This window comes from Anser cygnoides, chromosome 2 (genome assembly GCF_040182565.1).
Source record: "Anser cygnoides isolate HZ-2024a breed goose chromosome 2, Taihu_goose_T2T_genome, whole genome shotgun sequence".
Lineage (NCBI taxonomy): Eukaryota > Metazoa > Chordata > Aves > Anseriformes > Anatidae > Anser > Anser cygnoides.
The window spans coordinates 73,604,812-73,631,220 of NC_089874.1; the positions used below are offsets into that span (position 1 = coordinate 73,604,812).

At 39.8% G+C, this 26,409-nt stretch overlaps 1 protein-coding gene and 1 long non-coding RNA gene across 2 annotated transcripts in view; one reads left to right on the forward strand and one right to left on the reverse strand.

Annotated features, from left to right (window-relative positions):
* The window catches only part of CDYL (chromodomain Y like), a 105,442-nt gene extending 97,373 nt beyond the window's left edge, over nucleotides 1–8,069 (reverse strand). The window contains exon 1 of the mRNA XM_066992468.1: nucleotides 7,713–8,069. Within this exon, the coding sequence (XP_066848569.1) occupies nucleotides 7,713–7,736 (24 nt within the window). The 5' untranslated portion in view covers nucleotides 7,737–8,069. The remainder of the gene's footprint in view (nucleotides 1–7,712) is intronic.
* A 120-nt stretch (nucleotides 8,070–8,189) lies between these two features.
* LOC136790123 (uncharacterized) lies at nucleotides 8,190–17,953 on the forward strand. Its single transcript, XR_010829451.1, has 2 exons — nucleotides 8,190–9,456; nucleotides 16,539–17,953. It is a non-coding gene; the product is annotated as an uncharacterized lncRNA (long non-coding RNA).
* The last annotated feature ends 8,456 nt before the right edge of the window (nucleotides 17,954–26,409 follow it).

Here is a 26,409-nt window from a genome sequence, read left to right on the forward strand (position 1 = left end):
TCCCAGTCAGAAAGGAAGAAAGGAAGAAAGATTTTTCCTTCCTTCTGTATCCAACCAGTATACTCTAAAAAACAGGCTTTGATTTTTCAGATGCTATTATGACAATCAGCAAAGACTGAACATAAGTCTTAATTTACAGAAAAGCTGTGAAACTTTCAGAAACTGTGGGGGCAGAAGAGTTGGAGAAGCACAACTATAAATGTGGTTAGGCCACTTAAAACATTTACTTTATCTTTCTCCACAAAAAAAAAAAAAAAAAATAACATGGCCTAGAAGCAAGATGTGATGAGTTATACTAATTTATTTTATGTAGTGTGATTATAAACTGTGCAACCTCACGAAAGAATCACAAAATCCAACACAAAACCCAAAACCCAGTTATAGTAATTACTTTGTTTCACTATTCAGTAAAATTACTAAATATCTTTCAACTATTTTTCTAATAGTTACTTTACTTCACATTTTAATGCTAGCAAAGTGGCTTTAAAATCATTACAAAAATGAAAATTTATGGTTCAATTTTTTTCTAATATCCATCTATGTATTCATACACATTTGTAGATTCCTTGCAAAAGATCTACAGCAGGTCACTGTTAAGGGACACACGGAAATCTTCTGAGGATGTTTATTAAAACAGTAAATATTCTTGCCTCTGTAGTGTACTGAACCAGTAACATGCTAATTTTCTTTTCCTCTAAGTAGTATGGAGGGAAGTTCAAAGAAATTATTTCAAAGAGCACAAAATTACTGTTTGTAAATATTGAAAGCCCATCAAAAATTGGAAAAATAAAAGCTCTGCTTGGGGAGATGTTATGACTTTGGATAATATATTTGATAATGAAAAATATAGAGCTCTCGTTCTTAAGATATTTTCTAGACTAACAATATATTGTCAGAGAAAGCACACTGCACACTTAATACGAAAATTACAAATGTCTAACTCAAAGATGAACAAAAACACAGCAATTCTGTATTTATTGACAAGTTAAGGTCACCACATGCCTCATCACAACATCCATTCAAAACCTCAAAGGCACAGAAGAAGTTAACAGGACTTATGTATTCCTTTTCACCTTACAAATACAGTCTGTAGAGCTCACACTTTCAGCAGATATCCAAAAATAATACATTACCCAGTGACACCAGATTTGGAGTTCATTATAGTACATTATGAGCTGCATTACTGGCCTGCATATCAGTTTATCTAACACATCTGCACATCCAGTTATGACATATTTAAGAAGACATTCTAGTTGTCAATGCTTTGTATGAAGTACAATCTTTGCAAGTACAGAGTATTTATGAGAGAGAGATGAAACCATAATAGTAACTTGTTTTTTCCATGGCTTTGGCACAGGTCAGGCATGCCGCAGTGGTCAGGAATAAATGAAGCTGCACCTACTGAGAAGTCAAAGAGGGATACTGCATCACTGATGCTGTTCCAGCTGTATCAAGCTTCCTGAAGAACAAGAGGCTGTGGCGTGTATTAAGTTCAGTGTGTCCAACAATTTATCCTCATTCAAGAGGTACTGAAAGTAAGAATAGTGGGAGCAAGCTTCTCTGATAGTACAGACTTATAAGGTGGAAGTAATTACTCTGTAACTCTAAGTGTGAGTAGCAATGCATTAGCCAACATCTTTGATTGACCCAAAACCCCAAGAAATAAAATTGCAGTCTGTTGCAAGAGAGAGACTGTGAAGGTAAGAATTATCAGAGCCTCATACCCTTTGTGGAGGAAGCATCTCTCCCCCTGCTCTCTTCCTCTCCCTCTCCCTCCCTGACAGACATGGGTAAGTCAAAGCAAAAAAAATATATATATATATCTGTTTTCATAATATACATGCACGTTACATATACATGCCCATACAAAGCAGTTTTGTAAATTAAAAAACTGTTAACCGTCTCCTTTTCTGTGAATCATTTGCAATCCTACAGAGGACACAAGCAGAATTTAACTCCTCTGCCTATTTGGACTTCAGGAGCAGTTACTAGAGTCTTGCTAGGCCAGTATCACAGCAGAGAGCAGGACACACTGAAAGAGTGGGGGCTGAGGCAGTTTCTAGGCAGCAGCAGAAGAGGGGACACCAAGGCCTCCTGGGTTCTGCCTAGAACTCTGGGACAGAAGATAAGAAATATCTCAAACTGGTGAAAGACAACGTGGCAAGGGATGTGGAAAAGCATCATGTTTCTTGCACTAAATGTGGTGGTTCCATTCCTAAGGTGCCCTTCCATTAGCTCTCCATTTTAAAAAAGTGAAAGTCACCAAAGGAGGACCAACAGCTAATCCTAAAATCTATTTTAAGTTAGATGTACAGCTTCCACTCTTGTTGAAGAATCATAGAGAAGTTTGGGTTGGAAGGGACCTTAAAGGCCATCCAGTTCCAACCCCTCTGCCATGGGCAGGGACACTTCCCAACAGACCAGGCTGCCCAAAGCCCATCCAACCTGGCCTCGAACACCTCCAGGGATGGGGCATCCACAGCTTCTCTGGGCAGCCTGTGCCAGTGCCTCACCACCCTCACAGTGAAGAATTTCTTCCTAGTGTCTAGTATAAATCTCCCCTCTTTGAGTTTAAAGCCATTCCCCCTTGTCCTTTCACTGCACTCCCTGACACAGAGTCCCTCCCCAGCTTTCCTGTAGACCCCATGTAGGTACAGGAAGGCCGCTGTAAGGTCTCCCCAGAGCCTTCTCTTCTCCAGGCTGAACAACCCCAACTCCCTCAGCCTCTCTTCATAGGAGAGGTGCTCCAGCCCCTTGATCATCCTCACGGCCCTCCTCTGGACCTGTTCCAACAGGTCCATGTCCTTGTGCTGGGAGCCCCAAAGCTGAGTGCAGGGCTCCAAGTGGGGTCTCATAAGAGCAGAGCAGAGGGCCACAATCACCTCCCTCGCAGCTTTTGGTGCAGCCCAGAATATGGTTGGCCTTCTGGACTGCAAGTGCATGTTGCGGCCTCATGTCCAATTTTTTGTACACCAATATCCACAAGTCCTCAGGGCTGCTCTCAATCCGTTCATCCCCCAGTCTGTACTCATGTTTGGGACCGCCCTGACCCAGGTGCAGGACCTTGTACTTGGCCTAGTCAAGCAAATCTCTCTTAGTCTTTCACCTCTTCTGAAACAAGCAGTAATATTAGTTCAATTTGTTGTCAAACTAAAATCAGAAAGATCCAGCCATTACAGCACAATGACTGTAAGACCCCCTTTCATGAAGAAATGTCATTGATATTTGTCCAACATCTTAGGAATTGTCACATAAGAAACAAGAAACAATTGAGATATCCCAAGATACTTTGGACTTTCTATGAGACAGGTTGAATAAAAACAACCCGTTTCAGTGGGGAAACAATTGCTACTGCCCAAATGGACAATATCGGTTTTATGTTGCTATCAGTTTTTCATCAAATAGCTACCAAAAATTACAATACATTCCAAGTTGCATACAGTAGATAGTGGATTTCACCTTTCAGCTAACTTGAGTGAAAGAAATGTTTAAACTTCCTGGTAAAAGCTCACAAAACATGATCAAGATGTGATTGCTACAGTATAACTAGGACTGTGATACAAACTTTACTTTTAAGTTGATGATTCCCATGCAGGATCCAGTTTTCAACTAAGTGACAGCATTTCTCCTTCAGTTTTCTACATTCTACTATTTCAGAAATTAGCACAGTAGTTGAAGAACAGCCCATGGCATCAGAAGCATTTTTATTTTTATTTTTTAAACTTGTGACCACTGTTGGATACACAAAGTTTAAATTTCCATAGAATACATGTCTTTGGGGCTTATATATTAGGTGATCAAACTTGACATATAGACTAACACAAGACCACAGAACTTCAGTCAGGTGCTCCTGAAATTGGTTTCAGTTTGTAGTTTCACTATATCTGTAAAATTTAATGTCAAAGGCTTTAGTTCTAAAAATAAAAACAAAAATACCAAATCATCATCTGAAGTGAAATATCACCTTGAAAACAACAGACTTTAGGAAAAAAAAAAAGTGTATATATTTTGCAAGACACCTGAAGAATTAAAGAAAAAGACATTTTCCAATCTATAAAACATAAATAAACATATAATTTTGGACTACAGGACTTTAAATATGTCAACCTTTAATATTTTAATGGAAATTGGTTAAGTCACCTTAAAATACTAGGTTTATGAGCAATGCCAAAGTGAAATACACAGTAAAGAAAAGACCAATGCACACTTGCACTTGCGAGGTTCAGACAAATCGCTCTGCTTACTTCCTGGTAAACCCCAGTAGGAATGTTTTAATCTGAGTAGCAATCATAGCCCAGGTCTAACTACAGTTACTCAAATGTATTGATCCAGTGGGTCACCTAAATGATCAACTGTAACAGTTATACCTAGAGGAAAGATGGAAACACTTGGTCGTTTGATTAGATAAAATCTCCAACAGGCAGAGAATTTCAGTACATTTCCACTGCAGTTAGTACAGAAGTTACTGAAATTTAGAAGATAGAGACCCTGCCAAACTGAGCACAGCTTTAGTACTGCCTTTGGTACTTTTGACCTGTCAGATTATGCAGTTGTCCAGGGAAGTACCTTTATGGGATCACTTCTACATTTCATCAAACAAATTTGTCACCTCAACCTCGATTCAGGCTGACTTTAATCCCAGACATGATGGCAAGGGTCTGCCAAAGGAGGTCAAGTGATGTGACTGCAGAGGCAGCAACCACAGCTGCTTTCCAAACGAACCATCTACGTGGCAGTATGGCACCACACTTCCAGCTACTCCACTGGAGATGATGAGAACAAGCAACAGTCTTGCAGTTGGTGGGGAACAACCCCATAAAGTAAAGTAAACTTGTCACAACATAAACGAAAGTAGCACTAGTATTTGCTGGAACACAGAACTTCTCAAAAGCTACAGCAATGCAGAAGGCAGCAGACATGGATGAAGAAAGACGGTGTAAAATGCGCCTATTGAAACAAATTTGGGGAAAAAAAAAAAAAGATGGCACTTTTGCTTACATTTTCCTTTACCTGCCTTCTTGACCAATTTTTCCAAGTCTGTCCACCTCACTGACATGTTGTCACTTGAAGACTCAAACTAACAAACAGAAAAACTATGCTGTTTGCCTCACCCATAGAGGTTGGCAAGATTAGTCTTTCATTTTCCATCTAGAAAAGACAGCCTCTTCAATGTTTTTCTATAAATGCTTCATATTTTCTTCAAATCAACTCCCCCATCCAAAAAAAAAAAAAAAAAGAAAAAAAAAAAGGAAAAAAAAAAAAGAGCTGGTCATCATTAAAACAACTCTGAGAAAGCAGAGGAACAGATGACATGAAGGATACAGCCAGCCCAACAAAGTCACCCTTTCAGCCTGTTAGCATATTTCAAGGTTTCTATCTTTGAATTCCCCATCATTGGCCTACAGTTGGGCTCCCTCTCTCCCAAGTTTATATCCAGAGTAAAAATCATCCTATACACAACCAAATCCACAAAGAATTTTTTGTTAAAAAATGAACTTACCTTCATTTGTATTGCTTATAAGAGGATTTCTCATTTGTATTTTGGAAGAACCATGGCACCTATCAGCAGGAGCAGTTAGCATTCATACTCAGCCTAACAATCTCAAATAGATTTTACACTTTTTTCGTTCAAGACACAAGATCAAATTTCAGAAGGAAAAATGGAGATATAGCAAATTGCACTGCACTTCAATCACCAGATTCAAAGAATACTGTATTGCATTAATTACAAATAAAATATCCACAAAATGGTCAATAACGTGGTAGTTCATGGAGGATTTAAATTATCCAATATTCAATGTTTCAGGTCAACTTGAAGTCATATGCCTCCCAAATTAGTATTCACTACATTTAGATTATTTATGATTTCTGATTTTTCAGGCACAGCTCTGAAAATTGCATCAAAAGACAAAACTTGTCAAAAAAGAACAGCAACTTAGAAAAAAACAAACACAAGCGACAGTTTGACCACATCTGAGTCCAAAAGCATCAACAATTTTGGCACTTCAAATAAACTTTGCACTTACACAATGAACGAAAGTGACTGGTTTTAAAAGTAAAAAAAAAAAAAGCAGTCTATCACTTCAAGCATTTTGAGAGATGCACTTTTGCCCAACGAACACGATGCATAGCCTGCCTAGTGAAGATGACCATAGTCAACAGCCTACTGAGCCTTTCACATAAGTCAACATCGGGAACACAGTGTAAGACGAACAAGCAGATTAATAAAGACTGCTCACTGTTTAACTTCAGCCCAACATCCAGCAAACAGAACTTTTCTCGTCATTCTTATGCCTATCGAAAATGATGTCCCGTTGTTGGTCATTGAGCAAATCCAGAAACACACAACACACAAGCACCGGCCACAGCATGGTCTACAGGCCCAACTCCTCAAACCCAACAGAACTTTTCCCGAAATCAAAGCAAGTTTTGGGCAATTCTTTCCTACGCCGAGCGGTCCCTACGTTTCTCAGCTACTTCCAGGGATCATTCCTTCAAGACTGGCTTAAGCCACGCGATGAGGATGGGGGAAACTTGCCAAAGCAATTAACCGTGATTTATCTGCCTTGGGAACACAGGCCTTCAGTCTACTCATCCATCAGTTCAGCACCTCTGCTCAGCCTTCAACTTGCTTAAAACGTAAGCGCACATGTGGTACCCTTCACTGGCTTATACGGGTCTGTTCGCCCACGGTGGCATGGGTGTAATGCCACTACGAGGAGATACCTGCGCACCAACAGCATGCACAGCAAGGCTTCTCCTTCTGTCAAGCGTCCTGAAGGCCGCCCGTCTCCTTTGACCTTAGCAATCCAGCCTCTGAATATAAATATTATTTTTTTTTTATAAATCGATGCCTGGATGCCTACTAACCATGCAATAAACACATTTTTGTCTTGGGGTGACTACCCATTTACCCAAAAGACAAGAAAGGCTCCGAAACGGCCTCCACTTTTCACTCCCAGGGATGACTTCTCGTAAAAATAAAAACAAGGAAGTTAAATCCAAGAGGACCATGATGCCTTTCAATTAAGGGTAAGGATGTGAAATTGCCACACACAGGACAGGAAATTCGAAGTTGGGCTGTCACCGCACCCCCCGCCACCACCCCAAAACCTTCCTCTGGTGCCAGCGTGCCCTTCAGCCGCCTCCCGACCGCCGGGCGAGGGCCAGCGTGTGGGAGCCTCAACTTGGAGCCCCCCGGCTCCTCCGGCAGCCGTGCCCGGACCGCCGGAGCGGGGCGAGTTGCGATTTTCGCGTTTCCCATCGCGGCGCGCAGGATGGTGGCACACGACTTCGGTGCGGGGACGGCGCCGGGAGGGAGAAGCGCACCCCCCCCCCCCCCTTTACACGCACACACACACGCAGCCCGGCTCCGGACCCGGGCGCTAACTCGGCTTTGCACGCGTTTTTGCACGCCGCTGTGGCGCGCTCGCCCCGGGGACGAGCGGCGGCGGCTGTCAGCGCTGCTCCAGGGGACCGGGGGCACCGCGGGGGGACCGGCGGGGTCCGGGCGGGACCGGAGGGGACCGGGGGGGCCGCGCAGGCCACGGGCGGCAGCACTCGGGCGCCTGCCCTCCTTCCGTCCTCCCCCCGGGGGAAGCCGGGCCGGGGCCCAGCAAGTGGGGGTGACACGGGGCGAGGCGAGCCGCGGGCGGGGCGGGGTGCGGCGGGGTGGCCGGCGGGGCCGGGGCCGGCGGCGGGGGGGCTGTTACCTCGTAGAGTTCCTCGGAAGCCATGCTGGGGAGCCTCACAAGGTGGAGTTGGGTGCGGGCTCGCGAATACTTTGTTTCAGTTGGTGGCCGTGTGGCCTCCTCTTCCCCCGTCTCCTCCGTCTCCCTCCTCCTCCTCCTCCTCCTGCTGCTCCTCTCTTCTTCCTCCTCCTCCTCCTCCTCCTCCTCCTCCTCCTCCCCCTCCTCCTCCTCCTCCGCCCCGCGCGTCTCTCTCCAGCGCAACCAGCAGCCCCGCTCGCTGAATGCCGCTGAGCTGCCGCTGCTGCTGGCGGCGGGGCTGCGCGCACCGCAGCTGCGCAACGCGGCTCGCGCCCCGATCGCGAGCGCGCCCTCGCGCCCTACTCCCCCCCCCACCCCCCCCTTCGCCACCTCCCGCGGGCGCGCGCGCACGCGGACGCGCACTCGCTCACGCGCGCGCGCACGCGGCGGCGCCCCGCGCGCGCACCCGCCCCCCCCAAGCCCTCCGTCCCCGGCCCGGCCCGCTCGCTCCCTCCCCAGGAACACTAATCGAGTGCAGAGAGGGCGCCGCACCGCCGCCGCTCCGCCTCGCCTCCCTCCCGGCACCATCCTCCTCCTCCTCCTCCTTCTCCTCCTCCTCCTCCTCCTCCCCCCGCTTTGATCTCCCATTGTCTGCCCAGCTGGGCTTGGGGCCGCCCGCGGGACGGGCGCGGGCTTGTGGGGGACACACGCACACACGACACCCCGCCGCCGTGCTTCCTCCTCCTCTTCCTCCTCCTCCTCCTCCTCCTCCTCCTCGCCGTGCCCGCGGAGTTTGCAGAGCGGGGAAGGCCCCGCCGATGTTCGAGTGTCCTGTGGGTGCCCTTTGGGGCGCTTCCAGAGGAAGCTGTGCAGAGAAGGTGCCCCGTGGTCGGTTTAACTCGGTGAGCTGGACGGCCGGCTGTGCCAAGGTGGACGCGAAGTGTGACTCCTTCAGGGGCATGTTCTGCAAGATGGCCCTCCTGGTCTTGTAAGGGCTGGGGGGGGCACGAAACAAGGTCAGGGCAAGAGCCATCCTTGACACACTTGATCACACCGAGGCACTTGTCCAGGTGAGTTTCTCATCCCACACCGCACCAGGAAGCTGTACTCTGCTGCAGAACAGCACAAGTTAAAGCAGAGTTCATCCCATTCGTGTAGTCAACCCACACACTGACTCAACAAATTTTTGATCAAGTTACCTCTTGCTTCTTTTTTTTTTTTTTTTTGCCAAAGACTTGCAAAAGCATTTCTCAAAAATGAAGACACCCCTCAATATTCTACTTTGATAAATGAGTTTTGGACCACTGTCCAGGAAGTATCCATTCAGAAAATGTCGATCTACTTATGGGATTTGGATGATTTATACAGAAAGAACTGGAAATTCCTTTTGGAGATGTGGTTTACCCATCCATTCTTCGTGACCAATAGATCACTTCCTCCAGGCCAACGTTCTTCTTCTAGATGACTGAAAATCTGGTAGTGGACTGCCAGATGGACACCATTTCCATAGACATAATGTCTGCTACCTTTGGTACTTCTGTAATTTCCTAACTAGCCTATGAAGAGTTGGTCTATAAAGATTGGTCTATAAGCCATTTCTTGAGGTCTTCAAGTGCTGGGCTTAACCTAGGTGGTGTAAAAGGGGGCTGTTCAGTGACAGGATCATTGACCGAAGTATGGGCCTGTGTAAGAAATGGACATGGTTGAGGTCTAGGACCTCTGTGATTGCCTTCCTCTTGACCCTGAGGTGAGCATTCACTCACAGTTTCTGGGCTGTGGTCTGAATCCTTTTTGAGCTCTACACAGCATACCATTGTTGTTGTAGCCATCTTTTGAAGGACAGCCTTTTAAAGTATTCTGTAGTCATGTTTAGGCAAAAGGTTGGCAGCAATGGTTGCTGAAGACGTTACTTTGCTTGCGAGGCATAAGCATAGAAGGCAGAAAGCTCTTTTTTTTTTTTTTTTGCCCCCTCTTTTCTGTTTTAACGTTGTAGTCAAACAGATCCTAGGTGTTTTGTTCTTCTGGATGACTAAAAAGAAATACAGTTCATCAGTACTGCTCTATTTTTAGTACTTCATGGAAACAACAAAAGCTCAGAGTTATTACTAATTTTAAATATTTCAACCACCCTCCACATTTCATCTTCAGTGAAGGACGTTCTTTTACACGTATTCATTGCTTGCAGTGCCATTAATTCTTCTTTGCCGCCTATTCTAACCTTTTGTCCTTGTTGCTTTATGAGACTTCCCAGGTGAATCGGCCATACTGTTCAAAAATACCATGTGATACTGCTGTAGTTCAAGCATCTGAGAAGTACTAAGTTTTGTGATTGGTGTCAAGGTTTTGCATTTGGATTTTGTTACATTAAGTCATTAAGTTTCATGATAGCTTGATCTCTTCTTGCTCTTTCTAGAAAAAATCGAGTTATCTAAAAGTTGTGTGTGGTAAATTGTCTAGATCAGCATTTCCTTCTAATATTTTAAAGTGTTTCACACTTTCCTCACTGAGGCAGGATGTATCTTTTTTATCTGCCTTTTTTATTAAACAATCTTTGTTGTTAAAATGAAACTTTACAGCAACTTTGTAAAAGGCTCTATTAACTTGGCATATCGATGTTACTAGTAAAGAGATTGTATGGAATACAGTTACTGAGCAGTCTAGGAAAAGTGAAAAGCCAGGCCTGTTTGAAATCTGAGAGTAGCAGGGCATGTTCTTAGAGGTGGGTGAAATAGCCTTGGTTAACCCAGTCTTGGTAAGAATCAGACAATGTGAAAACACACAAGTTTTAGCATACAGTGCTTCCAGTTTGAAGAAGACAACTGCCTGTAGTGGCAGTCTTGGCAAATGTCGGGACAATCATTCTTCTATTTAGCAGAGTGAAGAGTGTTTAAATTTATGGACAAGGTACAGATCATGGAATCACATTCATTTAAAAAGGTCAACTCCATTTCAATATCACCGTGTGCCACTGAAATGTCTATAAAGATCTTCATTGATGGTGGAATGGCTGAATTTGAAATAGTTACAGTGTTAGACCATAGCTGCCTAAAAGTTGGCATTAGTGAAAATATCATAGAGGTCTGTATTAGATGGCAATGGGTCTACACTTCCAGAAACTGCTCTGACCAAGGCATCTCAGCCATATTTGATATGCAGACATTTATCCACAAGATCATAACTCTTGACATTAAGGTGACTATCAGTAACTTTTGATCGGTCATTTTAAGTTTTTTGTTGTTGTTTTTGTTTTTGTTTTTTAATATATACTTGGGAGTAGAACTTGGAAATAAAGCATTTAGTAGTTGAGATGTGGTCAGTGATTACCTGAAGGATTTCAAAAGGTGTAACTGATAAGGTCAAATGCGATGGTCTACGCTATAGATATTAACTTCTGATCAAATTATATCATGGAATCACAGTATTACAGAATGTTTAGGGTTGGAAGGGACCTGTAGAGGCCATCTGGTCCACCCTCCTGCTCAAACAGAGGCACCTTAGAGCAGGTTGCCCAGGACCACATCGAGATGGCTTTTGAAGATCTCTAAAGAGGGAAACTCCACGACCACTCTGGAAAACCTATTCTGTCACCCACACAGTACAGAAGTGCTTCCTGATGTTCAGATGGAATTTCTTGTGTTCCAGTTTGTGCCTCTTGTCCTGGCACTGGGCACCACTGGAAAGAGCCTGGCTCCATCTCATTGTATCCTCCAGGTATTCATACACACTGATAAGATCCTCCTTGAGCCTCCCGTTCTCCAGGCTGAACAGTCCCAACTGTCTCAGCCTCTCCTTATAGGAGAAGTGCTCCAGTCCCTTGATCTTCCTGGTGGCCCTCCATTGGACATTTTCCAGTATGTCCACATCTCTCTCATCCTGTGCTACTTTTTCACAGTCACTGAAAAGCTAGCCAGCATAGTCAATGGAATTCAGGGCATGCTTCATCTCATCTTAGATAGCTGCCTATGTCTGGCCAGGTGAATTGCACTCTAAATTTGATTGACTATGTTGGCTGAATTTTTGCTGATTGAAAGTATGATACCTGTCGTTCAACTGCCTAAAGAAAGGTAAGATGAATCCTACTCACATTTGTATGATCTTGTCTTTTTCATTTAAGACAACTGGATGATTTAAAACAACATGTTAACCAAACAACGTTGAAAGATTAGATATGTAGTATATAATATCCATTTGCCCCTAATATTTTCACTTTATATTTTGGTCCTATTCTTATTTGCCATCTTAACTCCTAGGATATGGTTCATCCTTGTACTCTGATAGTCTCTTGAAATTTCTATTCCTCTTCCTTTCCCCACCTCTTTCTCATCTCTGTCTCATTCTCTTGTCTTCTAAGTGTCTTGGGATATTTAAGTTAAAATAAACAATTACAAATGCTAGGTAAAATAACAACAACAAAACACATTTATTGAAATCTGTATCTATAATTTCAACACAGAGCAGGGAATTATGTTTCCCATTTTGTAGTAGGGGCGGCTTAAACAGAGGTGGTTTGAGGCAGAAAGATGTTTTTTTGTTCTGTGACACGTTGTGAAAAATGGAATCACCTAAAAGAATGGCTGTTAAACAAGATTCTTAAAGTGAAAGTCTAGAAGATGGAGTCTCCTTATTCTCTAAACTACTAAAACATGATTTGCATTGATCTGAAAAACATTGACTTTAGGATTAGATTAAGACTGTAACATAATCATATGTAAATAACTGAAGAAAACAATGATAGTCATTACTTATAGTAATAGATTAACAGTAATTTTTGTACATTTTATTATCATCATATCTAGCTCTTTATACAAAAGGACATAGTTTATTTCCCCAGATTCTTGCTTTCAAAAATGTTAGCAGATGCTCGACTGTTTTCTTGTGGACTTCAATAATTTTTGTTAACAAACATTAATTTTTCTTCACAATCTACCCATGAATTGAATTTGTATTGTAATCCATCCTCTACCCATGTAGAACTGAGACAAGAAATTAAAGTCAAAATTGTCAGAGATATCTGCTGCTCCATTAAAAAGGCCTAGATTTAAGTACCTACGATAATACCATAGAGCCATAGAATCATAGAATCATTCAGGTAGGCAAAGACCTCTGAGATCATCTAGTCCAACATTTAACCTAGTACTGACAAGTCCACCACTAAACCGTGCTACTAAGTTCTTCATCTGCACATTTCTTGAAGACCTCCAGGGATGGTGACTCAACCACTTCCCTGGGCAACCTGTTCCAATGCCTCACAACCCCTTCAGTAAAGAAACTTCTCCTAATATCCAACCTAACCCTCCTCTGGTGCAACTTGAGGCCATTTCACCTCATCTATATATAGTAGTTTATACGTTTAAAGGTGCATTTTTATTGATATGAGTTGCAGGTGTAAATACTTGTGCAACTCCATCTGGGTGCCCAACATCTTGAATTGAATCTCCAAAGATATATAGAGAAGACATCCTTGGCTATTATGCTTTAAATGACTTGCTTAGTATCAAGTTAAATCTCCGTGACAGAAGTAGGACTAAATTATAATCTCAAGGGACAAAATGCATCTTTTATCTATAGGACCTGCTTTTCTCTTCCTGCGTTCTCCTACCTCTTTCACTACCAGCCTTTCTAGTTTTGCAACACATGACACTGGAATCTGAAATACAACAGCTTCCATCATTACACAGGGACAGACCTAGCCCGGACTATGGGAGCCATGCAGTCAATAGTAATGGAAATCCATTTACTCTGTTTACATCCCTGGCAAATCTGTCTGCCACACATCCCTGATTCATTCCTAGAAGTTGCTCTGTGCCATGAATGAGGCAAAAGCTCCATAGAACGGTGATGTGAGTAGCTGACTGAAGAGCAAGCATGCACACAGACAGCGAACGTGTACAGGTATTACCTAACTTTCAGAAAGTTTATCTTTAAAAGCCCCAAACTGGAAATATAACAGAAAAGAAAAAACATCCTTTGCAATCACATTGTTCTCCCTTTCAGCTCACCCCGTTGGTCACCAGCAGAGCCTAGATGTTGACATCCACATCAGAGTTTTAGCTGCTTCCTTGAATGCCTTGGTCCTATTCAAACTGGCGCAATCTTACCACTGTAATGTAGCTTCTCTTGCCTTGGCAAGGATGAGAACCAGTTTACAAAACAATTCAGAAAACAAAATCCTACCTTAATGGTTGTGTTGGGATGGAAGCATGGAATGAAGCTGAAGGATGATTTTATTCTTACAGAACTCTTTAAATGGCTGATCAGTTTGCTTATTCTCATAGTCAAAGTAATGATCATTATGAAGACAGCATTACCTGAAAATTAAATTAGGTCCTCTTAAATGTTTGAAAGGAGATGCCATAAACTAAGAAAGAAGTAGGTTGAGAACTGATGTAAAAGTGGGTTCTGTTTCTGAAAGCTAGCCTTTATTTCCTTTCATCTAGAACCTTTAATTTTCCTTCTCATGACTAAATACATTTTTAAAGTCATTAATATGTGGAGAGTATAGGCAGCTGAAATTACGTGCTTTCATAGTGAATACAAAGAACCCTACAGATCTTTAAGAGGTAGATATTCCAATATAGCTCATGCAGGATACATTGATATGTGTTCATAAAGAACTATTTTTTTTCCCCAGGTTATGAGTATGACATTTACAAGTTAATTTTTCCAAAACTTAAAAATCTTCAAGATTTTTTCTCAGCATGGCATATCAAGCATTTTCAAAATCCTATAACCAGTGTTGACAAGAGAAAAGAATCTTAGTCCGAGTGACAAAATATTAGCTGTTCTCTGTGGTAAGGGCATTTTTAGATATTGAGAAAGAACAGGGTATTCCTTTTGATAATTTTAGAAAGATTAACAAACATTGTTTTTTCCTAACAGAAAGGAAAAATCAAAAGCTTGACTTGACCAAACTTTTTTTTTTTCCTTTTTCTTAAATAACTGAAAAAAGGAAAACTGGAAAATGCAGAGGAAAGCTCTCTCCTAAAGCAATAGTAAGGCATCGTTAGGAATAAAAATTATGAACTTTCTGATCTAACAGTTTTTGCAGATCTGAAATGGGTCAAAGATCTATGGATTTGTTGGTTTGTTTGTTTGTTTCAGTTTCAAGATTTAACCCTGTATTTTTCTGTGTCCAGAAGAGTAATTTAACACAGTAATCTCAGCATATCAAGTAGTGTTGTGATGTTTCAACTAGAGTTTGTGAGAGAATGGCACAGATCATGATCCTTTCTTTCCTCCAGCTCATAGAAATGCAAAATATTGTCTGAAGAAGGTGATGAAGAAATAAACAGCCATGGGATCGGCTTCTTAGGTCTGGTTCTTTGCCTTCCACCCAGTACTGGGAATATAGGTCTAGAAATGACCTACTACTTCATTTCCCTTGACTGTCTAGGGCAAGGCTTTCTAGACAGCAGATTAAATTTAGACTTTGTGTAATCATCACAAAGTAGACTTATCTGTTCCACTGTAGTGTAGCCTAGTTCTACCAGTATATCTCACCAAAATTATATTAATATATAAGAATATTATTTTAATCAGTTAGGACTGGAGTTTGAAACACCATTCTTAGCAAAAATAAATAAATAAATAGGCAAACTGCCATTCAGCATAGGGAGGGCAAAGTAAAGTGTCTGACTTGATTCAGCATTAGACTAGAAATTTGACTGTGAATTCAGTATAGTCTGAACTAAAACAATGTTGTCTTCCATAAAGGAAGAGCTGCAAAAGGTAAGGAATCTTTAGTGGGACAATTTATATAGTTTCTTGGAGGTGGTTCCTGAAGAGTTCTTTTTTGGGGGAAGTATGGCCCTGTCAGCATATAGCTTCGTAAAATTGTGACAAAGTAGAAGAGGAAGTTGTCTGAATGCTCTTCATTTTGTTCCTTATCTTTTGTTGAAGTTGTACAGAGGGTTTACTGATCTGACTGATGGTTCATAGATGAGTTATTAACCTTTTGCAACAATCACGGTGATACTAGAGATCAAAACAATTGCTATAGTTTCTCGAGACTTATTCAGCATTGCCTCTGAAAATAAAATTTATTCTATTTCCTAGGGATAGACTATGACAATATGATCTTTTAACATGGGAGCTTAATTCAACTTGACTTCTCTTCTTAGGTCAATTTACAGATGGATGTTTTGCAGCTGAGAACTAATAAATCTGAACTTGCAGACTCATGAAATTTCCCTCTTTTCAGGTAGCCCTCACTAACAAAGGTTGGTGCATGCAGTCAGGAGCCTTGTTGTTTAGATTGGTGGCACTGGAACAAAAGGCCTAGTTCCGGAAGTTTGCCTGTGTTAGGATAGGTTGAGTTCTACTGGATTTGCTCTGTTAATTAGTAGCAGCTGGTAGTTGGGGATCTTTCGGTATCATTTTTCAAGTTTTGCTGTCAATAGACAAGGGTAATACACTAGTAAACATTTGGTTTTGGCATCAAGCCTCTGTATCATCTTGAGCTGTGTTCATTGTCTTCACACAAGGAAACTGTGCATTGTCAAAGCATGGATACATTTCTATCTATGTCTTTATACAATGCAATGGGAATGACTTTTCTTCTGGAAGGTCAAGCATTAACACAGGCACATGGCATATCTTTTATTTTGTCATTAATAACTTTCGTGTTGCAGCATAATACTCATTTTTCTTTAAAAAAAGTCCAAAGCCATGTCTAATCAAACCGATAAACTAATTAAATGTCAACCATGTTTGTGTATTTATGTCACATTGTACTAACTGAAATTCCACAACTGGTCACATCTGTAGTCTGGAAGGAACTCTTGCCATTAACCATTCCCTGTATCTACCTTTTTTTTAATTTACCCTTAGATCACTATGAGGCAGTAAGTAAAACGAGTGAACAAAGGAGATATGAGCACACTCCAGTGAGTACTTCCTCAAGGAGTCAAGCAGTTATCAAGCTGTATTGTTGGCACTACCCAATAAGGAGAAGCTACAGAAGCTATACAAAGAAGAACATACTTATCATGAATATTGTTCTGGGGAAAACAAAAAGCTCCAAGCAGAATCTTTTTAGGTGAAATATTCCTTTAAAGAATTTGTCAAGAGGCATGTATCCAACTTGAAAAGCAGTAATCCAAATGGCTTAAATTTAGCAAAGATAACAATATAAAAGTGTCTTATTCCAGAAAGTGTCAAGCAGCGTTAACTGTAGGCATTGCTATATGTATTGCCTATAATAAAAACAGTATAGCATAGCATGTAATGTATTCCCCAAAGATACAATCTCGGATCAGCACAGGCATGCATAAATACTACATAGTATAAAGATTTTTATAAAATAAATATGGGATGATTCCATTACTCACAAATAGCATAGTTACGAGTTAGTTATACTGGTCATCCCAAGTGAGTGCAGAAGGTAACATCTTTATATATCACTTCATAGTGTTACGTGCTATCAATATAATACATATATCAGACAGGAACTATTTGAAGTGTAGTTTTGAAAATCTGAAAAAGAGTACTGTAATTGTTGTCTCTATCATTTGTACCTACACATGCCACTCTAATTAACTTGAATGAACTAATTGAAGGTTCAGGCAAGACAAAGACTTAATACCTGTAAAAGACCACAGAACTACTGAAAATTATTTCTGCATATGGAAGCAGTTTTAAAGTGCAATAAAGGATTTTTTACAACTACAAAGGCTGGAACACTGGCACTTCCCAAGGGAATACACTTCTTACACAAAGCTCTGCAGAACGGCAAGTAAAAAAACACATCAACCATCAAAAATATATTACGACAAGTTTCATAAATTGGTTGTATTTCTATTAAAAGTATCTAAGTCCAGAGAAGAGAACAGGGACTGTTCATCTTCCTGTCTGCATTTAGAGAACCTGTCATGTGGAACACATAAAGGAAACTGGATATGGTATCACAGAAGATACTTTTCTGCTTCTGCATGAAATAGGAGAAGTTGAGGGCTCAGGGCCTACTCCAGATCTTATTCTTTGTGTTGGTTGTTCTTGTGTATACTTGAAAGGTACCAAGGAAAATAATTGCTAAGTTTCATATAGTAAAAGGAAACAGATTTTTTTTTAATGTTTTAAGGACAAACTCCATAAGTCAGGTGATAAAACTCTCATTGACTTCAAAGGGTCAAAGTTTTATAAAGCAGTTTCTAAATGTCAGCAAACATAATTTTACTAAAGGAAAATATTCATTCTTGGGTAAAGAATGCATTGTATCCAAGGGGTAATAAACTCAAAAGGTGGTTTGTGTTTTGTTTTTTTGAGTGTTTTTGTTTGTTCGTTTGTTTGTTTGTTTCAGATTTGTAAGTTTAAGAGCAGACAGTGGAATCGCTATTATCTTTTACCAGAAAACTGACATGGCATTTTCAATGTTACAGGACTGGCTTCACCTCTGGCTCCTGACTTGTCTGATCCTGGGCTTGTGTTTGTGTGCAATCTTGTTCTTCTTTTATTTTTAGTCAGGAGGCAAGCACTATCTTGTATGTACTAATGCCTATCATCCTGCAGATCTGACTGGTTTCAGGCACCTGTTTTTCTTTTGATATTGACAAACTGCTCCCTTAAAAGAAGGCACCTTTAATTAGTAGTTGGAATAAAGCATGAGAGAAAAGGGGATTTTAGAAACACCAAAGAGCCTAAGCGCATATTTTATTTAATTTTGGTTAGGGTCCAGCTGGATCCAATCCACTTCATAGGGTTAGGCAGGAATGCAGGAATAACATAGTCATGCTGATAGTCATCAAATGGCTTCTCACAATTCTCTCCCCCCCACCCCAAAGGACAGGCAACTTCTAACAACTGACACAGTCAACTTTGAAAGAGTATCTCAGGTCAAATAACCTGACTTGCACAAGTGAGTTTGAAAACCAGTGGGGATATCAATGAAAGTAGAACTTCATTTGGGGAATACTCTCATCCACAGAAGGTTAACCCAGGTGTTTAGACGTATGTGTCTGTCACCTGACAGAACTGGGAAGTGATGATGTACCTCAAAACATGAAAGTCAAATGTGCTCAGTGCCTTGTATATAGTACAGAAACATCATATTAAGGACAGATCTAAATACAGCTTGAAAAATTATTCAAAGGCACACCCACATTTGTCACAGTCACATTCCTACTACATTGTGTAAGAAGAAAACAATATCTGGCAAAAATAAAATAAACAGAGGCACATGAATGAAACAGAATTGGTTCCAATAATTTTAGATTTATCTGGTATTCTAAGGTCTGTTAAAATATGTGCTTGGTGTTAGCATGAAAATGTGACATCAGGAAATATACTAGTTTAGTTACAGAAAGTTAAAGAGGAGAACAGCTGTAACTATGTCCTTAACAGGGATGAAATAATGCAATAGTTTTTGAAGATAAGTAGTTTCAAAGTTCTGTTTCCACCTTCTTATTTATTCTGTTGCATAGAAGCTTTTGCTAGCTTTCATCATGGGTATTTTTTTCAGTAACATGAAAGACAATTGCATTCCTAATGATGAAAATGTAGCAGTGAACAAAGTAAGTTGGTTTTAAGTAGGTTTATTTTCTGTCCAGCTGCTTGAGGAGAATTTTCAAACATGTCAGCTAATTTGGAATCTCAGGGTATGAAGGGAATATAAAGATGAAGATTAACATCCAGCCTCTCTGCTATTCCTGGCAAAATGAAAAATATTTAAGAGTTTTCGTATATCTGCTAACATCCTTGGGTTTTGAAGTGCTGCCTAATGTAAGAATTTGTTTTCATATTTTAGTATTTTAAAGAAAAGAATTTTTGTTTTCAGCAGAACATAAACTTTAAAGCAAGACACCTATGCACATACACAGACTTTCCCCTCCACTATAAATAGTCTTCAACATGTAAACTAACGCTCTGCTGATTCAGGCTTCCTGAAGAAATCCAATTTCTATTTAAGTCTCATTAGACAATTATAAATGTTCTTGGGAAATAAAAACAAAAATAAAAAGTCTTCATATGGATGTTATTTCTGAAAACAAACCCTATTCCTGAAGAGACAAGATAACAATTCTATTCTTCAAGGGAATTTCTAGTTCTGGCTGTTAAGTGTCCACCAAGGTAAAGGTTGATAGGAGATTAAAATCTTTGGTTTACTGTGAATGATAATCAAGTAACAATAAGATTTATTCCTAAGCACTCAACTAACTTATATAAAATCTGGAAGATCAGCAACTCTGCTTAATGATAATTCTTGTCATTTCTTAGGGTGTTTATTTTTAATTTTCTTTCTAACATTGTCTTCCTTGGTATTAATCCCGAATTCCTGCCATTTGTGAAATAAAGACTAATCTAGATTTAGGCTTTGTTTAAATTTGTTGTCATCTCTTTTCTCCTGCATGCTGCAGGAACAAGTGAATGGATCCCTACATTTTTTCAGGTATTGCTTTCTTACCTGTTGACAGTAGTAAGTACAGAGTTAAAAAAGACTAAGATTGGTGAACTTTGGCTTCCATTCATTGACAAACAGTCCCAGTCAAATCTCATTATGAATAGTTTTCAGGCACTTCTAAATCTTGAGGACCTCATCAACTACTTAAGGCACTATTTTTATTTCCTGGCTTTCACAACTGGCTGTTAAGTCTCCTTTAAATAGCACGAAATTCACTTAATCTTTTCACTCCTAAGTGAAATTCCAATTTTTTGATTCTACACAGAACAAAACTTTTTTTTTTTTTTTTTTTTTTTTGCAACTGCAATTTGGGGGATACAAGTTCAGGTACTTTCTTCTTATTCAATTTAGACCTCCTATCTTAAATAGGAGGTGATCATTATTTTGATCTCAGGAACGCAGTCCATTAAATTCTGGAGCTACTCAGTTACATGTCAGGATTCACCAACAATGCCACGTAAGCCCCTTCTGGTACCACAGGAGATGTTTTCGCTCAGAAAGCATATTTTAATTTAGTTTTATAACTGCATGTAGGTTAGAGAACATATCTGTTTCAAACCTAACTGAAGAATTCATAGTTGAAAAATCCTTTTCAAGTCCATTCTGGTATAGATCATTAGTAAGGCTCCTTTCACACTGGATTTTTTATACTTTTGCTCTCTATAGGGTGGCTTGAGAAACATGTAGTAGAGATTCCCAGCAGTGTCCACACTACCAAGCTACTACAGACTTATGTCAAAGAGCCTTGGCATTTCTGGTTTTCAAAGTATCAATAATATCAAATTTTCTCTTTAGAGATTTTCTGTTGATCTTTCTTTCCTTTTTAGACACAACCTACAAGTGTAGGTATGAAAGACATGTTTGGTGACACACTCAAACCAGATAATGCAATTCATTCACAGAAAATAATGACACTTGGCAAAAAAGCCTGTACATTTTTTTTTTCTGATACCTTCAACCGGAGTCTTTGCTAACTGATTCTAGGAAAGAGCAGTACCCACAGAAAGTGCTCCTGGAGTGGAACTCAACAAGCCTTTCAAATGCGTCAAATCAAAGTGGTTTTGTTCGTTTGTTTGTTTGCTTTCCTTCCTAATTAAGTGGAAACACTCTCTTGGAGCAGCTACTCTAGTGGTAGAAACCATCTTCTAAAACCTACTAACATTCACAGGTATTTCCACTATCATTGCAGTGGGCATAAAGTAATGCTGACAACCTGTGTAGACTGGTGTTAAGTACTCTCTTCCCAATCTACAGGTAAGTCCAATTCTGTCCAAAGCACTTTGCAACTTCCACAAAATTGTTTAGGCTGTGTTTTTGTTGTAGGTTTCTGTAATAACAACATATAGGGTGTTCTTTTGATCGATACACATTCAGTTGCAGTGATCCTCTAATGTGTAGACTGACACAAAACAAGCATATTAAGCCTATACCAATGATATAAATTATATAAATCATATATATATTGGTTCCAAACCACAACAAAATGAATATCTTCCTCAATTAGCACACTAGCACAATGCTCTGGTAGAAAGGGATGCTAACCCACAATCCTGGTAAAGTGCAAAGGTATGCTTTTTCTGCTGGAATCAATCTCATTGTTCTGTCTTATGAATGACATTTCATGAAGGCCTAAGGTCTCCTATCTCCAGTTCATCCAGCTGATTTTTGGCTCTAGAAATTGAAACTAATCCATAGTTATTCCTATAAACTATTTCTTGCCATCGGCAAGATCCTTGGAGAACATGAATACAACTATCTTTTATTGGGAGTAAAGTGGGAAAAACAAATCAGACAAAAAGCTCGAAGTCATTCCATCAAAACTTTGCAGGTTCAAATAGAAATCATCCTACTCATCACCCTGCTTGGCTTTGGTGATATCAAGGGTAGCAAAGGGAAGGTGTCTCTTGTAGACTGTTCCAGTCGACCTAAAGAAAATCACTTATGTCCGGACCAACTTGTTTTTGCAACCAGTTTTTTGCAACTGATCCAGTTATTTTTGCAACTAGCTGGTCCAGTTTTCTGATGTGACCCAGGCTGTGACCATCAAGATAGTAGTACCATCACCTCTCAGGCTTCTTTGTGAAATCGAGTCAGTTCAACCAATGCTACCAGCCTGATAAGATAATTCTCAGAGAAGTCAGCTCTGCAAATGCAGCTGCCATTCTGCTCCAATCAAATTCACTTTATGCAAGTACAAACTCTCCAAGTAGACATGCCTGTACAAAGGATATCTTTCCTCCCTGAGTTTGTTGATTTTGATCTAAATTACCAAAGCAAAGCCCACTTCCTATAAAGGCAGAGTGATTGTTACTTGGAGTCATCTTTTGCAAGTATTAGGCATTTTCTCTAGTCAACTATTAAAAAACAAAACAAAACAAAACAAATTTATAGAATTCACACAAATTCTAAGTACAGCTACATGAACTGTGTGCATGGAATTTCAGGTAATTAATATTTAGAGTTATTTAAATAAGCTGGTTAGTACTGACTTTTCCCCTTCTCCCTCAGAGTGAAAAAGAAAGTACTATTGCATTATTCTTAGTGGTACAGAGACGTTATAATGAATACAATACAAAGAGTTCTTTTAGCTTTGCAGGTGCCAATAAGCAACCCCAAGGGAATATTCAAGAATCCTTGCTGTGTTTAGTTTTATTACAGGAAAACTGTATGATGTAAGTGCCTTTCATTTTACTCTCTTTTAGCTATGGTACCTTTAGTTGTCCTGCTTATACATACAAAACACCCATGACTCTTTCTCCCTTTTCTTAGACTTTCTAATATATTTAAGCAGAGACTCAAAACAGCTTGTATACTACTTCACATGCACAGAAAAAATTAAAAGAACATTATGAAAGTTTGCTAAGTCAAGAACTCTTAGTTGCCTTAATTGGACACTTTTATAGGCATTATGATACTGTTTTTAGTTATACAATGATATATTTTTTTTTTCTAAAAGGCAACATTAACAGTATCATTTCTTCATCTCAGAATGCTTATTTAACACAAATCTTTCCATTTTCGATTTTCTAGAGAATTAAAAAAACAAACAAAACTCCAAGATCTGTTTGTGTGGCATCATACGGATTGCAGTATTATCAACAACTATCAGGGTTGAAATTTTTAGTTACTGAAAGGAGACGGCTGCCATTTCAGTTAGTATGTAGCAGTTAGTACTAGTAAGCTATCCATCTCCGTATGGTTGACAAGTAGCAGGGAAAGAGGGCATCATTTCAGGGTTGGTGTAAGTAGATCTAGGACCAGAAAGTCAAAAAAAATTGGGACTGGTGGTGTTCCCTACATTCCCATCTGTCTCTGCTGCAACTTCTGCCATTTTAACTTTTGTTAGTATGAGTAATCAGGTAGCAACACTATAAATCAGACCAGCTTGCTGATCTTACTGAAAACTACCTCTGCAAAATACTATCTAGTGCCTGGTTAGATTTGTAAACTGCATCAACTCTTATTGTGGGTCCACAATCCTCAGTGCTGAAGCAAGAAAAGGCAACCAGAGGCAAGAGAGAACGCATGTTCATCCTTTTCAATGGCAGTGTGTCTTAAATCCACTTAAGCCAAATGTAAAGCCACATACTGAGATGCCTGCATGTTAGTGATTTTCATAAGTACTTGTCAACGCAGAAGAATGTTAACAGTCAAGAAACATGGGGTCAGGTCTAAGCACTGCCAGGGTGTGCTCTGCTAGGCAGAGGTTTTTCCTCTGTTCACCATGGCTGGCTGTTTGCTGTCCCCATCCACTCAAATCTGTCTTTCAGGTCTTTGTTTTCTTTATAATCTTAGGATGGTCTCTCCATTATTGGCTTATTGTCAGCTAATATATGTCTTCAGTTCCACGATTCTTCTCTCAACTCCGGCCTCCCCACTCCCCAGCTCCTGTTCTAATCAGTTTTCGGCTGTGGCTCACAACCAGTTTCCTGCCCTGGTGAGTGTGCTTAGCTATTCCCAGGCTGCTTTTGCTCCCCACACCCTTTTCTGTTTAACTCTCTTTGAACATAAACAAAATCAGTCTCTTCTCCCAGTCCCGCTATCAATTTCTACCAGCTTTTTGTCTACTTCCTTGCCATCTCCCAGCCTTTCATCCTCCAAACCAGAATTCTTGGTCCAGTTTCTTTATGTAGTTAGTCTCAGGATCTCCTACTTTCTGTTCTGTTTCAGCCTTCCCATTCCCTCGCTATTTTTGTCTCAAATCTCCCTTTCCTGAAGCTGATTTCCTTTTCTCAATTTGCCAATAAGAAAAACCTGTTCCCTGGTCCCTAATGTCTACCCAAGTTCCCAAGCAATATATTTCCAAGCTTTTGCTACATATTGCATTTCAGACATTTCTTTTTCTTTCTGTGTTTCATATGAGTTCTTTCCCTAATACTGACCTGGCAGTACAAAAACACTGAGAACACAAAGAATGGTCTTCCTGGGTTTAACTCTGTTGCCTGCTCCTACAGTGCTCTACAGCAACCTGGAGAGGCAGTGGCAGGGATTTTCCAGCTCAGCACATGAGTGTGGAAAAATTCCTAAGAGACTGTGGCTGTCAAATTATGACCAAGCACTGCTGAGCACCTGGAAAGAATGGGTTTCATGAAAGACTTATCATTGTGAGAGCTCATCAGGGAGATTACAAAAGGTTCATCCCTGCCACAGATGCTATTTAGTTGCCAAATTTTAAGACCTTCATCCACATCATTAAACAATTACGGGCTTCTCAACAAAATAATTTTAGTATTTTATGTAGGACCACAACAATTTAAAAAAATGCATTCAGGAAAAAAAAAAAAAAGCATAACTTAACAACTGGTAATCTATTTGTTAGGTCCCTCTGAATAAAACTGAGAAAATAATACATTATACATTATATATTTTTCCAATGAGTTTTTTTTTTAAAAGCTTGTTCATGTTCATCTTAACTTGTCACTATAATGGTGAGAGGGAGACGTTCCTTTAGTCACTAATAATGGTTATTTTATTTGGAAATATTGTATAGCTGTTTGTCACGATGAGTTAAATGCTAACTTATTTATATTTACATAGCTGAGAATACACAGACTGTCATTTACTGCATTTCATCTGAGATGGTTTCTTAAGAAGCATCCTGGCTTCTTCAGATCTTGTTGACTTGAGATTACCTGATTATCATGTTTATCTACACAGGAGAAAATTACCTTTTACACCAACTAGTTATGTTTTTACTTGCTATATAGACATGTAACATAACACTCACTCTTAAAAGGAAATTTCTTACTTGGGAAACAAAAGAGTTTATTTTTGGTAGCCTGATAAATTATAGCTCGTGGTATTTTCTGTTAGAGTCTCTCTAATGACCTATAAACCTGTTAAATAATTTTAGACAAATTTTACAGAAGGACAGAGTTCTCAGAACTCCCTAAAATGTAGTGGAAGTCAGCAGCAAGGTAGGTAATCTCATATTACTGCTGAGAGAAAGTCATGTTACTATGGTGTGGATTTTTAGGAATAAAGGATTGAAACCAACAGAAAAGCAAGCTTCCTTAGTACTCCCCTTGCTCATGAAATAATTTTTATATAGCTTAATGCACATCTCAAGTTGTATAAACTAAATTTTAAAATGTCATTTTTGCTGTAGGCTGCCACAGTAGTGGCATGACATGCTCCATTATGTGTTTGTTTTTTTTTTTTTCCACTTGTCTTTTACTTTGAAAAACTTAAAATCTGTCTAGATTCAAATTTGGACTTACCCTTTTCCAAAAGGTCTGTTTTAGTTTGTGCTTCTGTGGGAAATTTCTTTTGAAAAAAAAAAAAATCTTTGTGGTTTCTTTTCCTCTGTGTTAGAATAAAACTAACCAGGTCTAATACTCCAGTAATTTTGAGCAAAGACTTAAAATTCGGCAAGGTTGTTACCCTTCCATGGAAAATTCACTCAGTAATTATTAGGCCAAATGTCATTCTTTGGAAAAGCCTAGGGACAGTTGCTAGCTAAATACAATAAAGGCTCTATCTGTACTAACACTCTTCTGTTTCATAGCTTTGTGTAACTTACCCTCCAAAGCTTCTCTAAAACTACTGCTTCTTTTTGTGGTATATATTGTATTTCCCTGCACACAGAAATGCTCATAGTAGGAAAACAATCCCTTCTTTGCTGTCAGTGATTCCCTAGCATCAATTTCAATCCCGTATCTTTTGGTACAAATCCAAATTTATGTTTTTGGTTTTTTTTTGTACTATCATTTTTCAGCAACTTTAAGTATAGGTACATCTCACATTCAGTAAGGATATAAAGAAACACTGTTTAGGCTGCAGTTTAGTAGCTAAGTTTTGTGGCAA